The sequence below is a fragment of the Vicugna pacos genome, unplaced genomic scaffold, assembly GCF_048564905.1.
Source record: "Vicugna pacos unplaced genomic scaffold, VicPac4 scaffold_19, whole genome shotgun sequence".
Lineage (NCBI taxonomy): Eukaryota > Metazoa > Chordata > Mammalia > Artiodactyla > Camelidae > Vicugna > Vicugna pacos.
The window spans coordinates 68295541-68313202 of record NW_027328740.1 but is presented as its reverse complement, the minus strand read 5'-3'; the positions used below and the strand labels follow the sequence as shown (position 1 = coordinate 68313202).

General features: G+C 39.4%; 1 protein-coding gene across 3 annotated transcripts in view; it reads right to left on the bottom strand.

Annotated features, from left to right (window-relative positions):
• LOC140693127 (trafficking protein particle complex subunit 9-like) overlaps window positions 1-17662 on the bottom strand; it is a 1110112-nt gene that overhangs the window by 1070274 nt on the left and 22176 nt on the right. The window contains exons 1-3 of one of the 3 annotated variants that reach the window (XM_072957194.1): window positions 3474-3727; window positions 2912-2966; window positions 1163-1290 (exon numbers count right to left, since the gene is read on the bottom strand). The exons of 1 other annotated variant lie outside the window; for it this stretch is intronic. In XM_072957194.1, the coding sequence (XP_072813295.1) occupies window positions 1163-1197 (35 nt within the window). In that variant the 5' untranslated portion in view covers window positions 1198-1290; window positions 2912-2966; window positions 3474-3727. Of the gene's footprint in view, window positions 1-1162; window positions 1291-2911; window positions 2969-3473; window positions 3728-17662 lie in introns of those variants that run through there. One more of the 3 variants, XM_072957195.1, reaches the window with a different exon arrangement.

The window sequence follows — 17662 nt, the reverse complement described above, 5'->3', positions numbered from 1 at the left end:
ATCCCGCCATTAAATGCAGGAGCACAAGCAGGGCCCAGCCTTTGCTGTCTCTGTGTCATCACAGTGAGATGGGATGGAAGGGGGCAGAGAACAGCCATTCAAGGAAAGCCACAGCAATTAACATCAAAATGGTGAAGGATTCAACCCCCAATAGGCCTTGAGGCTCAGGATGAAGAGATTTAACTTCTAGCAGATCTTAAGCTTCAGTAAACACCCATTGTAATAGTAACATGGTGAATAACATGCCCCAGGCACCATGGCAGTCCCAAAGTTAGCTACCAAATGTCACAGGGTGGGAAATGGCCAACTCCCTGGGAATCCTAGCCCCTTGCCCTAAGGCTGGTCCTTCTACTTATTAGCATATGAAACCACCAAGCCCAAGAAAACAAGCAACACAGCGCCACCTCGCGGTCACCACTCTCTTTCCCTCTTTGGAGAAGACCGACCTTCTGTCTGTGGGGTGTGTACCTACTTCTAATCTGTGCATGAAACCCCCACACCTCGTGACGTTTCTCTTGCATTTCAATGTATCTGTCTGAATATATATACCTTTACTCAACACTGGCTTGCTCTTGAATTCTTTACTGCATGAAGTCAAAGAACAAAATCTTGTGGGGCACATCCCATGGGATCAACGAAAGCCTGGGACACAGCCCTTCTCATGCCCAACGTTTTTTATTCTTGTATCAACAGGACTGGGCTGTGAAGTGAGGTCTGAGGCCCAGCTAAGGGACAGAACCAGCTTCCAGGTCTCCAATTTGCGGGCAGCCTCTCCCCCAGCTTGGGCCTTGGGGTCTGCCAGGTTCTCTGTGTTTCTCTGTTGTGCTGACTCCCCAGCCAGACAGCGTACTCCTAGGCCTGTCCCCACAAAACCCTTCTCTCCAAAATACAAGCACGTCATGTCACAATCCTCTTGTTCAACCAGGAAATGTTCAGCCCACTTTTTTCCTCCCCAATAAATTACCCAACTGTCCTCCCTCCCATCACATCACTTCTTTCTTTGTGAGAACTCTGCACTCGCCACACCCCATCATGAACACAGGTGTCTTGCTGGCTGTGACCGAGATGTTTCTTTCTCACACAGCAAGCGTCCTTTCACTTTCCCCTTGTTACCTTAAAAAAGCCTTTCCTGAGTCACCCACCCCTCTGATTATGAACTCACAATGTGCTGAAGTTGCAGTCACTATGTGCATACATCCCAGTTTTGGCTAGGTTTCCATCACAAGATCTTCATTAAGGAGCTGCATCAAGAAGTTTAAAGAGGCTATTCTTACATCAGAGTGGAGGAGCCTGCAAAAAATTTAAACGGCTTTGAAGAGAGTGTTAACCAGGGACAGAGATGTCACGGGTCCTAGTCAAAAGTGTCATGAGGAAAAATGTTCTCCCAAGGCTCAGAGTGGCTTCTGAACACAGAATCCTCAGGGAGGAGGTGACAGGCAGTGATTAGGGTGGGTGATACAGGTTACGCTCCCCCAGCTGGGGAAGAATAGGTTTTTTTCTTGTTTTCCAAACAATTTCTTACTACCTTTTTCTCTTATTGCCACATACCATTTCCTACGAATTAAGCATATCAATGTCAGTCATTTGGGCCACTTGGGAGAAGCTACACGATGCCATTCACAGGGATGGGGCATGACAGCCACACCAGTCTAGGTTGAAAGACCAGTGGGGGTATTTCCAAGGTAATCACGGGCATGCAGCAAACTCCCCAGTTTCAATGACCTCATCTCAAAGCTGGGGTCAATAAAACTACCAAGCAAATTGCGTGAAGATTATGGCCGATGTTTACTAGGTAAGTGCCCGTGAAAGCTGCCGCTTAAGGGGGAATGTGTACGATCAATGAGGCCCTGTCTACCTGGCCACTCGCGCCCTGCCTTCCTGCCTTGGTGCAGCAGCAGAGATTGTTTAGCTGAGATGAACGCCCCCAGAGCAGCCCCGATGGGAAACCTTCCAGCTCTGCATGACGAGACGTGTTCCTTTCCTTCTCATAGCTGATCACAGTTTGCTGTCACCTCTTTTTATGTTTATCCCTTTTCTAACTGCCTCTCCTTCGGAGTTTTTGATCAAGCAGCACAGGGCCAGGTGTGTCTTGTGGCCTGCCGGATATTCTGGGCAGGGAAAAAGCCTACCCCACTTCTGGCTCTGGTGCTGAACAGAGAGGGCACAAGGCCCAGGGGCCCAAGCTGAAACGAGGCCCCTGCACCCAAAATTATGGTCTGACTTTGGGCAAATTACACAGTCTTCTTTATCATGAGATTCCTCATCTGTCCATGAAAATAACTGCCCATGGCACACAGAGTTACAAGGATTAAAGGAAATCACCAAATTTACAACCTAGCCAAGGGGCTACCAGTGCATCCTTAACAGACAAATGCTGCCTTTACGGCTCTGACACACGCTTAGCGGGGCGGCGCCACACAGTGAACACTGCTAAGTGCCAGTGTGTTAAGTGCTTCATGTGTGCTATAATACTCTTTAAAACTTACAACAATCCCAGGAAGAAACGAATATTATCATGCCCATTTCACATATTCTCCAACAGTTTTAGAGAGTTTATATTCTAGTCCAAGGCCCTATGGTGAAAAAATGGCGATTTAAACCGGAATCTGGGCCCAGGCCTTGGCTCCATCTCTATCCCATCCACCTGACCACTTGCTTATGAATTCCACCGGTCCAATACACAAGTTTGCAGCCGGCCAGCTCTTAAACGCAATGTGTGCCACCGTTTGTCAGTGTTGGTTAATTACCATAAACAGTTCTCAGAAACCACTACAGTAAAGAATGGTCGACTTAAGGAATTCTGCACTGAGTTTTCCTGTAATGTGCAGAAAACCTTCCCTACACCACCAAATCCCAGTGTATGCTTCCTTCATGTATATGTTTGCACACGGCTTATTAAAGCAGAAGGTACCTGCAGTAATTCCATCTCGGTTGCTTTCCAAGGTTGCAGATAATCCATAATCAGTCTGTGAACGAACATAGTACAATGTGAATGAGAATACTACAACCATGACAGTAAACAAAGAATACTGAAACCAAGTCATTAAAGGCTGCCGCCACCCCCCAGCTAGGACAGGCCTGCAGCTCAGCTGCTACAGCAACTCACAATGGTGTCCTCTGAGCAGAATCAGAATAAGAAAGGACAGGCTACTGGTCCTAGATAGCTAGGTGCTTGTCTAAAGAATGAATTCAGTGAGTCCAAAATATTTGCTTCCTCCCATACATAGAAAAGCACTAAAGTCTTGAACTTGAGATACCTGGCTTTCTTTAGATAACAAGCAATCTTTTATTGTTCCAACAATCTGGTCTTTGTTGTAAAGCTCCTATATATCCTAGCTCCTTCGCAACCTCTTTGGAGTAGTCCCTCAGAGAGATCTGGCAGGCTGTCATCCCGGCTCGAGCCCTCCCGCCAAATAAAACATAACTCTTAACTTTTAGGCTGCACATGTATTTCACTCAACAGTTTTGGACACCTTGAAGGGACCCACGGCAGACTTCTCTCCACCTGGACTCTCCGAGTAACCGGAGCCTTGGTACCAGCAGTGGCCCTTTGTGCCATCCGCCTCCTCGGGGAGTCCAGATGAATTTGGGTGAGTCTCTCCTGGTTCTCGGATCTCACATATTGGTTGATCATCCTGAGTTTTATCTGGCGGTGTATCCAGGTACGTGGCCCTCCAGTTGAAAGAAATTGGGGTGAATTACCCACCCAGTGGAGACATACTGGGTGGGGCCTGGTTGAAAGATAACAGGAAATACCCACCTTGAGGAGATGTCCAAAGTGGGGCTGGTGGAAATATATGAGGAAAATACTCACCCAGGGGAGACATCCCGAGTGAGTCCAAGTTCGAAGACACTGGGTTCAGGACTGAGTGGTTAGGTAAGAGGCTGGTCTAATATTTTCATCAATATGGTTACAACCATTGAATTTTTCAGGATAAAAGTAAAACTCTTATGAGGAACCTTTCAACTCGAAAATTCAGACCATCCTCCTGGCTCGTAACAGCTTTCTCGGGTGACAGAGAATCTTCCAGCAGTGGTAGTGACAAAGACTTCATGTCACAGAGTTGTCCCTGTGGGAAATCTTACCAACAAATTTATTCTGGGAACCCGACCTTACAATGGGGAATAGAACATACAAAAAAAAAAAATAAAGAAAAGAAAAGAAAAGAAAAAGAAATAACAGATTGCCTGTCTCCAACTATTACCCCAGCCAGGTTTATGTACATACAAAACTTACAACAATAATTGGGAGTAAGAAAAAAAAAACTCACTCTGAAAGTAATTAACAAGCCTGATAAAAACATTTTTTGGAATTCTGAACTTATAAAAACAAAATCCCCTTTAGGGGGAACTTGGATTTCTCTTCCTGTGTCCTTGAAATGTAAATGTTTTATCTTTCTCTGGGTGTACTAAGTGTGTGTATGTATGTATATATATGTTTACCTTTTTTTTTAAAGGAATCCTTGGACTCTGCCACACAAAAGTTTCAAGTATTGTGTACATATGGTGGCCACGCAAATAAATTGGAATTCTAAGCAATTCTTTGATTGTACCAATTTTCAGATATTTTACCATCTTAAACTTTGCTACATCAGCCTGGACCACAATGGCCTTTAGCTTTTGGAGAGAAAACTTTGAATTTTATTTAGGCAACACCCCGACAATCATGTGGAAGAGCCGCTTCATCTTATTGGTTTAAAATCACTATATATATATATATATAATTTATATATATGCTTATATATATATAATTTATATATATATTTATATATATATATAAATTGATGGCCATATGATGGATCTTTTAATTTGGAAAAACTTTTAAATTGGTGAAAGTTTAAAGAGATCTCATTATAAACAGCTGTTTTATTGGTACCTATTAAAATCAAGTTTAAATGTAGAAAAATATATCTAATGGTTAACCTAAGAACTTAGTTAAAAAAATAAAACTGGTTTGAAAAGCTACATTTTTGTTTTTCCTTCCCAATAAATGGTTCTAGAGATGCTAATAAAAACTTAGAATAATTAATGTTAATTAAATTGAATAACTGGAAAAAAGATCGTAAAAATGTCATTAAAAAAAACGATAAGTAGCTTATCCCAAATGGATAAATATTTTTATATGGTTATTTTGAATGAGATAAATAAAATGGACATTTTTGGATTTACATACAAGGTTTTGATACTACATTACGTAAAGTTAAAAAAAAAAAGGACCAAAGAAATCACCTACTCCCCCCCAATATTAAAGTTCAAACAAGTCAGTTTTATTTACCACAGTTTAAAATATATGTATATATAGACTGAAATACTTGATCAATGATTGTGACAACAGACCAATTAATGAAATTAAAAACTGAGAAGGGCCTAAGCTCTTTGGCTGAAACTTGGGCATCCTAGAGACTTCTGTAAAATTATATACAATGCACAAAAAAAAAAAAAAATGCTTCTGGCACTCCTTCTAGAAATAAGAATTATTGATTAAACCTAATAAATATAAAAATTAAAGGTATAAGATTTAATAAAATTGAGATAAAAGATTGTGAAATTGGTATATTTAAATGGTCTTTATACAATCCTTTTGCTTGTGTTTTGGGATAGTTATGTTTCAGTGGAAAAACGCTTCCCCTTCTTGGTATTATAAGGCTGTGCACATATCTGTCCCTCTGAAAATATTAATTGAACAAATTAAAGGAAACCAATATTGATACATGAGCCGTCCAATATAACGTAAATCTAAAAACTAATATTGAGTGGCTAATAAAAAAATATAATTAGAGTTTTACCCTGGGTTTAACTTATAACTCAAGGAAAAGAGACCTTACTAAATGCCTTATGCAAGCTTTGGAAGACATGATACAGTAAACCTTAAAGTTTTAAAACATGGAATTCTCTGTTTACAGCTCTTCTCACTGACACAAAAATGTCAATTAAGGAGATAAAATTGGGTCTGGTTGACAGAGCAGTTCTCTGGGGACCTGGAAGAGAGTGTCTTTGTCTTGCAGATCAGAAATATAAATACAACAAGCAGTGACCTTAGACTGAGCCTAATTCCCTCAACGAAATAGAACTTAAGGCCAAGAAATTTTTGGCATTTTAGAACTCAGAACTCTGACGGGCCCTTCAGACGTTGTGAAGAAAACTTAACTGTCTGTTTCATAAATAGTATGCCTTAGTGATTTGAGCAAGCAAATTCAGCTTACTGCAACTTTTATTATACCTATCTTATAAGTAAGTTTTAAAGTGAAGCTATGAGATCTCTAGCTTTTGTCTGATTATAAGCCAGCGTACACATTATAGTGGTGAGATATTTCTATTGCTAAAAAAAAAAAGTCAAAGTGAAAGAGCTCTGCTTAATTGATGTAAAAAAATAAGAACTTAAAAATTAAGTATTTTTAAGATAAAAACTGAACAAATTGACTTTCAGCATCGCGTGAAATGGAAAATATTCAATATTAAGATAATATATGATATTGTTTAGTTTAAGTATGTTCTAATTCATATAGACATCTTTAAAGTCATCAATATTAAGTATAATACATTTACTGTACCTAGGTTTAATGAATGTCAAATAAAATCCTGTTATATCTGTTGCAGATTTGTCAAAAAAAAGACAGTATTAATGTGGTGTGGTAAAATTTTAAGTAAATTAAATGCAAATGAGATGATAGCTTTGGGTAAATATTTAATATATATTTTTAAAATGTATGCTTAAGATAATCTCTAAACGTTTGGTATCTTTAAATTCTAGAGTTGTGCTAAATTAAGTTAAATGATGGGATTTATTAAATAGCTATGCCATTTTGAGATAAAATAAGATTGAAATATGAATTACTTAATATTTAACTTCCTCTTACAGTGAAACTAAAGGTGTTTAGAAATATTAATAAATGGTTGGTGCCACACTGAAAAAGTCTCTATTATTAAGGGAATGATCTCAGTATCCAAGGAAAGTAATATAAATGTGTAAAGGAAGATATAAGAATGGAATTATATTTTGTTAATGGAAAATAGTGACTTTCTCCTGAAGCTGGTTACTTCTGAATGGAAGAGAAAATAAGGGACACACTAATATGAGTATAGAAACCTGTGGAAGGCTTGTGGAAAAGGAAACCTGAGGAAAGTGTTTTATACATGGTCAGAATTGGCTAAGTTTAGAATCAAATTGGGCAACGTAAGTGAATCTTAGAAGTAAGCTGGTACAAGAATAGATTTGGTTTTCTCTCTGTTAAGAGGAAAAAATTTTCTTAAAATGTTAATCCACATTCAGTAACAGATTGTAAAACTTCTTATACCACTTAGCTGATCTGTTCTGCCTTTACTTTTGATGTATTTTCTTGTTAATGAATTAGTACTACTTTACAGTGTTCTATATGTTTATCTGACCAAGTGTTCTGAAATCTTTTAACAAGCTCTACAAATATCAAATTCTAATTAAAGTTCTTTTAATCTCCTGTTAAGTTTGGGATGCTACAGATGGCCCCTGAAACATCCCAAAGAGAGATTTTAAACTACTAAGATTCATTTGGCATGTTAAATAACATGGTATTTTCAAATGAATCATAAAACTTTTAAGGTTATACTGAATGAGAAAATATTATTAATATAGATATTGTAGAAATTATATGGACTCCCTAAAATTCTGGTATATCTGAAATTTTACCAGTGATAATTATGGTTATAGTGAACAGGTTTCTTTATCGATTATAGTGTAATGGTGTTTAACCATGCTTTTAAAACTTTTGTCATTTATAGACAGTTAATTGTTTTTTTCTGCTGGTTTTGCAAAATGCTTTCTCTTCAAGGAGATTTACTGTTTTCTAATAAATTTCAAACTATAGCACTGAACTAAACTGGGTAAGAAATTTTAAAGTTCTAATGAAAACTCTCATTAAAAGAATTAGTTACATGGGATTGAGTAAACTGGTGAATATGATTATAATTTTTGATATTGTTTGAAATACTACTGGCTTTTAAGCTGTTTCCCAGACATAAAGAATCTCTTCTCCTTAAGCTAGTTATGGTTCACAGCAATTTGATAAATTATACCTATGTAATCACACTTGGAACAGTTATCTTTTCTCTCTATCTGATCCCTCAAGAGACTAAAAACACTTAGGTCCCCAGTGACTCTATCAGACAAATTAGGAAGTTCATCTCCTAATAGATATAGGACTATAAAGGTATTTTAAGGATTTTAAAGAGAAAAAAATTTACCTAAATCTGTAAGGCAGAAACCCATGAAAAGCCTTGACGTGGCTTTCTTGGCCTTAGCAAACCTTATTAACATTCTACCCTGAGACTCCGTATTAAAACTTCCAACACAGCCAATTTAAAATAGCCTATATTATCAAATAATCAGACTTCACTTGTAAAGAAATTAATCTTCTTTTGGTTTTATTGGAGAAAACTAAGGGTAACCTTAGAGAGAAAAAAAAGATTATATTTTAGTGGATACTAATTCTAGTTTTGTTAATTGAGGTCCATATTTACTAAGACACTTCCCAGATCATTCCTTGCTGTTATGTCACATTGCTGTACAGTTTAATTGAATTATGAAAAGGATACAGTAGGTTTGTTTGTGAAGCTCAGTAATCTATCCTTGGGTAAAGTTCCAATGCCCCATGACCTGCAGCCAGAGAATTATACATACTGGAAGAGGGATGACTTAAATTACTGTCTCCAACTTGAATGGAGCGCGGGGACAGGTACAGGAGCTGGTTCCGGAGCCAGGCCCCTCCCCACCTGTGCTCCCCTCTCTCCCGAGGCCCCGCTGCCAAGTACTCAGGATCCGTGATCTTATGTCCTACTCTTCTACTCTACTCCAAACCCTTTTCCTTTTCCTTTTTCCCCTAACTATCCCCAGCTGGAGTGATTTTTCAATCACAGTATCTGAAAAAATTCCTGCAGCCGTAAAAGAGGTCTCCAGAGGACAATGCCCATATGCTGGTTCCTGAAGAGAGCCCCTGGCTAGGGGGACCCTCACCAACACTCACGGGGCATCAGACATGTTGCAAGGTCGGCCACCCCAACAAGAGTTTGCTGTCACCCCAGGGCCCGCACAGCATCCCTGCTCACAAAAATATAGTTGGCCCACTTATCGGTTATTAAGAAGCAAAAATACAAAATTGCTCATGTTTCTTACTAAAAGTATCTATGAAGCTGAAAAGGGAATTGTAATAAAAAAGAACAATTTTGACCCTATGTTTGATCTATTCCTTTGGCTTTAAACCTGTGCCCTGTTTTCTAGGCTCAGACTTGGTAGATCTGTACCATTTGTAAAAGAAAGTTGCCTTTAGCCTGAAATCTACAGGAAAGCCTATTCTCCTGGCCCTGATCTTTAAAAATGTTAGCTCATCTGCACTTCTGTAGAGATAGCAAGTTGCAAAATAGAGAATAACCTTTGTATTTTTGGAGGTTTTACAGGGGCACCATGATTTGTTCCACATGGACACTTGCAAGAACAGTGGATTCAGAGGACAAACAATTCATGCAGCAAGAAGTATGCAACAACCAACCACAACCCACCCCTTTTTATTATAAAAGGAGATTGAATTCTGACTTGGGGAAGATTATTCTCCAGGACATCAGTCTGCCGTCTTCTGGGTCTGCCAGAGTTGCAAATAAAGTCACTATTCCTTGCTCCAACACCTCATCTCCCAGTTTATTGGCCTGTCATGTGGCAAGCAGAAAAAGTTTGGACTCGGTAACAAAATGACTGCATTGGAGGTAGTATTTATCCACTGTTTCCTTGTTTCCAATATGTAACATGCACATCATTTATGATCTAGTGCAAATAATTCATCAAAGACAAATACAAAATAAAGTATACTCACCTAGCTATCAACACTGAAGTCACAACCTGTCAATTTTATATGCTGTTTAACAACACAACGGAAAAACCTAATATAGGGAGTTAATTCCACGGAAATAAAATTATTTCTACTCCTTCAATACTTTTTCTTTTCTTTTCTTTTCTATTTTATTCTGTTTTGCCTATTGAAAGGAAAATAAAAGTCAAATCATTTTATTTCACGTATTTTTGTTATAGCTACATTCTTTAAATACTACAAAGATTTAAATTGCAAAAACAAATTGTTCATATATTAGTATAAAGATATATACACAATCAATGGGGATTAGGAAAGGAATGGACATTTACTAAAAATCCAATGCAATCCAGTCTTTTACAAGCATATCCTGGAATATAAGCTCTTTGATCCAGGGGGCCCCACCCCCTTTCTCACTGCCGAGTGCCTTAGTAATCAACTACCAAGGCACCATCATACAACCACGCGATAAGTACTTTAGGTATAAATGAGGGAATTAGCTCATTCAATTCTAAAACAAAAACCCTAAAATATAGACTGAACTTACTTACAGATAAAGAAAATTGGAACCCAAAAAAGTAAAGTTACTTCCCCAAGGTCACAAAGCTAATAACTGTTAAAGACAAGATTTGAACTCGTCTACCCAATTCTAAAAACTAAAGTGGAAATCCCATTCAACTGGGGAGGGTCCAGCAGCACAGCCTATCATCCTATATTTGTTCAGATCTAGCCTTAGACAGCCTGAGACAGCACCCCATTCCTATGGAACTTGAGGGAAAACAATAACAATAAGGATTTTATATCCAGTAGTTTGTTAGGTCTCATTTATATAAAGTGTCAGCAGGTCAGAAGAAAAACTCTGGAAAATATGAGTGGGTCCAGAGCTTTTTGCTGATTAGAAACTCAGTCTATCAGGACAGAGTGACCTTCCCATGAGAGGCCACATGAACATAAACTAAAGGCAGCTGAGCCATGAAAACTAACAAGACCCTGGAACTCAAGCAAGAAGGATCCCTGCCATCCCCCACCCAGTTGCCTCTTCACCCACGTGGACACGATGGCAGGAGACCCAGGTTGTTGTCCAAGTTACACCATCATGGATTCTCACCCATAAAAAGTTACGACTCTATGCTGTCTTAAGTCCTTTAAAACTCAAATATGATGACACCAATATCTCAGCAGAATATCTATGTCTCCACTTCCTCTCATCTAATAGGAGAATATTTCTATGGACACAAAGCAGAAATCCAATTTAAAAAACCATGCACGAAGCCAGGCGAAATTCTGCTCAAGAGACTTTGCTCTCACGCTCAGTAAATGAAAACTCAGAAAAAGTGGTCCTTCTCCCTCAGCAAATGGGAGGTAGACTGTGTGTGTGTGCACGTGTGTGTGTGTAAATCAAATACAGTCAAGTATGGGATGTGTACAGTTTTTTTATGTCACTGTCATTTCATGGGGATGAGCCAACATTTAAAGTAATTTGAATCTGGTGTTCTGAGAGAGTCTCAGGCACTTGGTGGAGGAGGTGAAAGAGAAGAGTAAAGGAGGAAAGAGGTACATGAAGCAAAGAAGTAAGAATACTGCCAGGGAAAAGCAAGACGTTATTTTTGTTCTTCCTTGCACCACATATAAATTAGGGACTCGCTTTCCCCTGATGACTTACCGAGCACTGAGTTGCAGAAGAAGAGGCGACAGCCCATTTCTCACTGAGCTTGTGACTGTACGTGGCATCTTATAGACACAAATCATTTACCCTGATCAAACACTCTAGCAGCAGGCCGTAATTCTCCTGTTTTGAGAGACAGGAGTTCAATCAGGATGTATAACTTGACAAAAGTCAGAGGACCAGTAAACTTAAGAGGATGAATTCAAACTCAGATCTGAATGCAGAGTCTGATCTTCCCACTCCCAGGACTGGAAAATCCTTAACACACAGTCTCCCCAGCTCCTCTGCAGTGTTCCTGGCACCAAGCATTTCCCATGGCAATGGTCACCAGTTCTCACAGACACAGCGCTCTGTGCAGCCAATGACCTTGATCAGAACTTGATCATCTACCTGCCACGCCCACCAGGCTTCACCATACAGGCAGGAAAGCTGGCTTTCAAGTGCATCCAAAGCCATCCCTGGTCTAACCTGGGCTCTTCTGTGGCTTCTCCAGCCTAAAGGTAGCCATGAAACTCCTCACAGTTTGTACATGAGCCTCACTACCTCTCTCCATTTGTCTCCCCACCTATACTACTTAGCTATGACCATTTTGAGAATCTTGGATACAAATTTTAAAAGCAAAAAAGAAAGGACTGTGGGACAAGTACTTAATACTTACAAGTTTAAATGACAAGTTACAAAGTGAGTATTTACAAACCTAATCTTCCTTTCTAAATGTCAGTTTTAAGCATTTAAAAATATAATAGCAAAAAATTCTCATTTACAAAATTGACAAAAACATAAACAATAATCTGGAATAAATTCAAAAATAATGGCCATGTTCTAAATGGAGAAAATTCAGGATTCTACTGAGGGGTAAAGTAAGAGGTGTGAATGTAGACACATCAACAAATTGCATGGAGGAAGGCAGTTTTGTAAAGATGTAAGTTCTCATTAGAATAATTCAAATCTTCCTAAAAATTCCCATGAAAACCCCAATCTGATTTTTTTTTAACTTGGACAAAATATTTTGGAATCCTTCAGGAATAATAAAGTCATAATACTAGACAAGAAAATTTAGGATGGAAGAAAATAATCAAAAAAAAATTCAGACTGCCAATTATTAAATAAATTTTTACAATATGTAACATATGGTGCTGGAGTAAGAAAGGTAGATTGACAGAAAGGAACCATGAGCTCAAAAAGAGACTCTAGTGTACATAAGTATTTTGTACAGGTGGGACTTCAAATCAAAGAGAAAAGTATGACTTCAATAATTGTCCTGGGACAATCAGAGAATCACCTGGAAAGAATAAATCCTATTCCTGTCATAAGGAGCAGAAGATAAATTACAGACAGTGATGTAAATATTAAAAAGTACTAATAACAGCAAATACAACACTTTGCTCTTATCAACTCAACTTACCCTTACATTAACAAGTACTATTATCATCTCCATGTTAGAGATTAAAAAAAAAAACCTACAGAAGAAATTTATTCCATTATAAGAAAGTATTTCTAAGAATAATGTCAAAGATAAAACCCATAAGGAAGACATTTACTATCATATGAATATTTTGAGACACAACCAAAATAAAAAAACCTCCTGAACAAAATGAAAGGCAAGAAATGACAAGAAAAAGCTCTGTGATACATGTTGATGAAGACAAGGGGTTAATGTTCATAACATACAGAGAGCTGTCACAAAGCAACAAGAAGCTCCTTCACTTAAATGTGTGCAATGGAAAAAAAGGTATCATTAATTTTAAAAAAGTCAAATGGCTAATGGGTAAAAAATGCTCAATACCTCATTGGTCATCAAATGCAAACTAAAACAATGAAAAAGCACTTTTGCTCATCATATTGGCAAATATTTTTAATACATATTCTAGCTAGTGTCCATTTGTGGGAGAACAAAGCATGAGCGACATTTTCGGAGGACGACATGTCAATGGATATGTAAACTCTGAAAAACGTACGTACACACTGACTCAACACCACTTCTAGGAATCGTTTCCTTTAGGAAAAAAAAATCAGTCCAAAAAATGCACCTTTCAGGGCATTTACACAGCACTCTTTACAATGGTGGGAAGAAAAACTGAAGTGAAATAATATCCAGCAATAGAGAATTGGTTACATAAGTAATTGTACATCTTTTCATTCCCCACTGGAGAAGGAATTTCTAGAGTCACTTGAAAGGAGTCTGTGATGAATGTAAATGTCACATCCAGGGACTAAATTTCCAGAAGTCTTAACTAAAGGAATACACATACAAGATCACAGGAATGTCTGTACAAGAAGGATGCCAGTCAAACATCCTTTCTGACAGTGGAAAATGGAGAAAACTTAAATGTCCACCATCAAGACAATGATGCGGTAAATCACGGCGACCTGCGAACACTGAGGGAGCCGGCGTTTCACCGTGGTCCAGGGCCTTATCCACAGCATTCTCTCACCAAAGGTGTCCGTGGACAAGAGACCACACCCGCACATCAGGAAACCCCTCCACTCTTTCTGAAAGGACCGGGTGAGTCTGGAGTGGTGGGACGTCTATGATATACCCCTGAGTGAAAAAAGCGAGCAGCAGAAAAACATAGAGTATGGTCTCATTTTTAAATAAAGCATATATACACACAAGTATACATGAAATTCTCATATGTGTGTATATATGTATGTCATAGGCATAAAGGTCATGAAATATATATACCAATTTTCAACAGCTTTTACTCTCATGAAATAAGGGGAAGGGAGTTAGGGGCCTTCCTGTACCACCACAGTTCTCTTTTTAGTATTTCATTTAAGTATACTTGGAATTTAAAACTTTATTTAAGTCCGAAGTAAAATGGACGATGCCTCCACAAGACAGAATGCTATACTGGTCATCAAAAATCATGCCAAAGGAGATAGAATATTGTAGAAAAACATACAAAAAGCCGAATGGAAAATGGAGGTCTCCACACAGTAAACAGGCACAGAGTGCTCTCTGGTTTTTTATGACAGAGGTGATACACGCTGACGAAAAGAACAGAAAATAGATGATAACTTGTTAATTATTATCTTTGAATAGCGGGACCAGGATAGCAACTTTGCCCCCTTTTTCAGACTTATTATTTTAAATGCACATTCTTTTTCATCTGAAAAAAGCATTTTCAGGTGTGTAGTACCACGCATTGGAGAATAATACATGAATACTTAGAGAAACAAGTAAGTAGGAGACAAGACAGCAGCGTCACACAATGTACAACGGGCGATCCTGATTAACACCACGCAGTTACATAAGGACCCACAAAGTGAGAGCACCTGCTGTAACAGGGCTCGGCCCCCTTCTATTTGTCAGCAGTGTCTTCAGACCTGAGGCAGTTCTGAGCACGGCCAGTGTCAGTGATGGTGTCTGGATGGATGCTACTGGGGGTGAGGGTACCTGCAAGCCGAGAGGAAGAACAGAAACAATCCTCTGCCTTTCCTGTCCGGTTTCTTTGTTACTTTAAAAGAGAGACATATATAAGATAAACTGTGTATCTTCCCAAATGAAATTTCAGTAATGAAACCGTTTTTAAAGTCTACACAGCTTATATTCTGCCTATAAATGTCTTTTCAACAAAGATCATATTTATTTAATGTTAATTAACTCAGTTAATTAACTCCCTGTTGAAACATTCTAGTAAAGAACATGAAATGAAGTATGTAAAAGAATCACACCTGCAGTGACTAGCTCAGCTGTCTTGACGGCAGTGCAGTCAGCCCACACCATCCCGTGGCCCTGAGCTCCTGATGCTGGTAAGAGAGCACGCTGCCGCCTCAGATGGAGAGAAACTGTGAAAGCATTTTTCAACTCTACAGCAGTGACAAAACATAACTGACAAATCCCAGGCTCCTTTGAGGCTCTCATTTTCTGTTTCTGGCCAACCCCCGTCAATGAGCAGAACCACCCCATTCCCGAGCCATGGGACTCACGTGGGAAGCAGTTTTGGGGAAAATTCCAGGTATAGAATGTAGCCAACTATACGTAGAACTCTCACAAAAGAAAAGATGCAATACTCTGATTTTGGAAGACATTCAAAATATTCTTCTAAGCCTAAGTAGCTCAGCCACTTCTTTATTTCATGGCCAATGAGCATCTCCCACAAACCCTGCTTCCCTGTGTCTGCTGGGAGCCTTAGGCACACTCTTGCTGTCCATCATGTAAGTCACAGGGAAGAGGCGTGTGTCTCACGCCTACAACCGTCATAAAGACTCGCCTCCTAGCTTCACTGTATGAACTTGGTCTCATTTTCTCACCTGTTTATTTGGTATCTGTTCTTCTGTAAGCTGCCTGAAATGTGTTTTGGAACATGTCAGAAGAATCAGTGGGTCGATAAATGGACAGATTGAGAGGTGAGAGATGGGCAGACAGACAGAGAGACTCCAAGAAAAGGGGAACAAATAAAATTTCCTATGCAAAACCCTCTTCTAGTCAGGGAAGGAAACCACCACGGAGAAGTGTGAAGAGGCAGGTAGCTTAGGACTGTTTCCTGGATTCCATGAAAAGTCACACCAAGAGATGAGAGGGTAGAATTTTACATAGTAAAAGAAAAAAAGCACGCATGCTTGAAAAATATATCTACATTATGTACATTCTAAAGAAGAGATTCAAATCAGCAGGGCCCAATAACCATATCCTTGGGTATTTACAGAAGTGAGAATCCCATCTCCAAACCACAAGGCATCCCTTCAGAGCACTGAGAGTCTACACGGGGCGGTCATAAAGCCGTCACCGCAAAATCTATGCGATCCTGCACTTACGAGGAACGAGCAGCTGTGCTCGGGCTGCCCACGCGCATCATTTACACCCCACAGCACCTCTACGGGGGGGGGACGCCTAGGGAGCCCAGTCTCTGCAGGACAGAAAACCAGTTCTGGAGAGGCTAAGCCGACCTACCATTTCTCCATCTCACAGGACTGGTCACTCCAGAGCAGGACTCGAACTCGGACCCACGTTTGTAACCACGGTACTACCGTGATTTGTGTGCTGTGTGTGTGTATAATACATTTGTTTCTAGCATGAAAGGGTATTTAATAAATGATCGGTTGTCTTGTCTATCTCATTAGCTCACAATCAATCTTTATATTGTTGAATTGTACTCTTTTCCCCTGGAGAAAAGAACGGAAAGAGCGGGGTTCAGAATGAGGTGGGGCTCCATTCTTTATCTGGTAACTCATTCCATGCAAGTCCCCAATGAGAGAGAAGGAGCAAATATTCTCTTCAACTTTTAAAGAGAGGGCTTCACTGATGGTGACTTACTCAACTCCAAAACCAAGGCTGGGGGCAGGGAACATGCAGCAACAAGAGCAGTATCACTTGTAGGACGGCGGAAAGAGCTCATGGGAGGGCTCAGGGGGTCAGCCTGATTTAATTTCAATCGAAAAAAGAATAACACAATCTAAAAATACTAGCATGCAATGGACTTGCTCTTTCTTGTCATCTAGCATGATTCTACAGCCCATATGTAACATTATCCTGAACCAGTGAAAGGAAGAATCTACAGGCAGGGAAAATCAATGCCACAGGCAGGCTGAAAACCAGGCTGGAGGAAAGGAAGAGAAAGGGCATAGTTAAGAAGAGGGGAAAGGCTGGGAAAAAGACATCATCACAAGGACCCTCAAACATCAATCAACAATCATATTATCATTCATTCGAGAGAGTTACTGACGTCCTATTTTGTGCAAGATATTACAGAGGGCCAAGCAAGAGTGCAGCGTTCATCGTGGCAGCAAGTCGCGGGGCTGAAATACACTTCTGATCCCGGTACCTTGCACAATTGTCCTCAGTATAAAGGCAAAGAAAAATAAAGTAAAATAATGCTCTGTAAACTCAAAACATTGTTGAAAAAAATTAAAGAAGACCTAAATACCTGGACAGAGACACCACGCACATTCATGGATAAGAAGACAGCGCTCTTGGGATGGCAATGCTCCCCAGAGTGATTCATACATACAACGTGGTTTCGAGCACAATCCCAGCAGGCTCCACTGCAGAAACTGTCTAGCTTCTGCTACAATTCATATGGGAATTCGAGGGTTTCAGTAACCAAAATATACTTGAAAAAGAACAAGTTGAGAGGACTAGTAATTCTCAATTTCAAACCTTACAACAGTATCTCCAGGTGAGGTTAGAGGCCATTTTTAAGTTATTATTGTGTTTATCCTT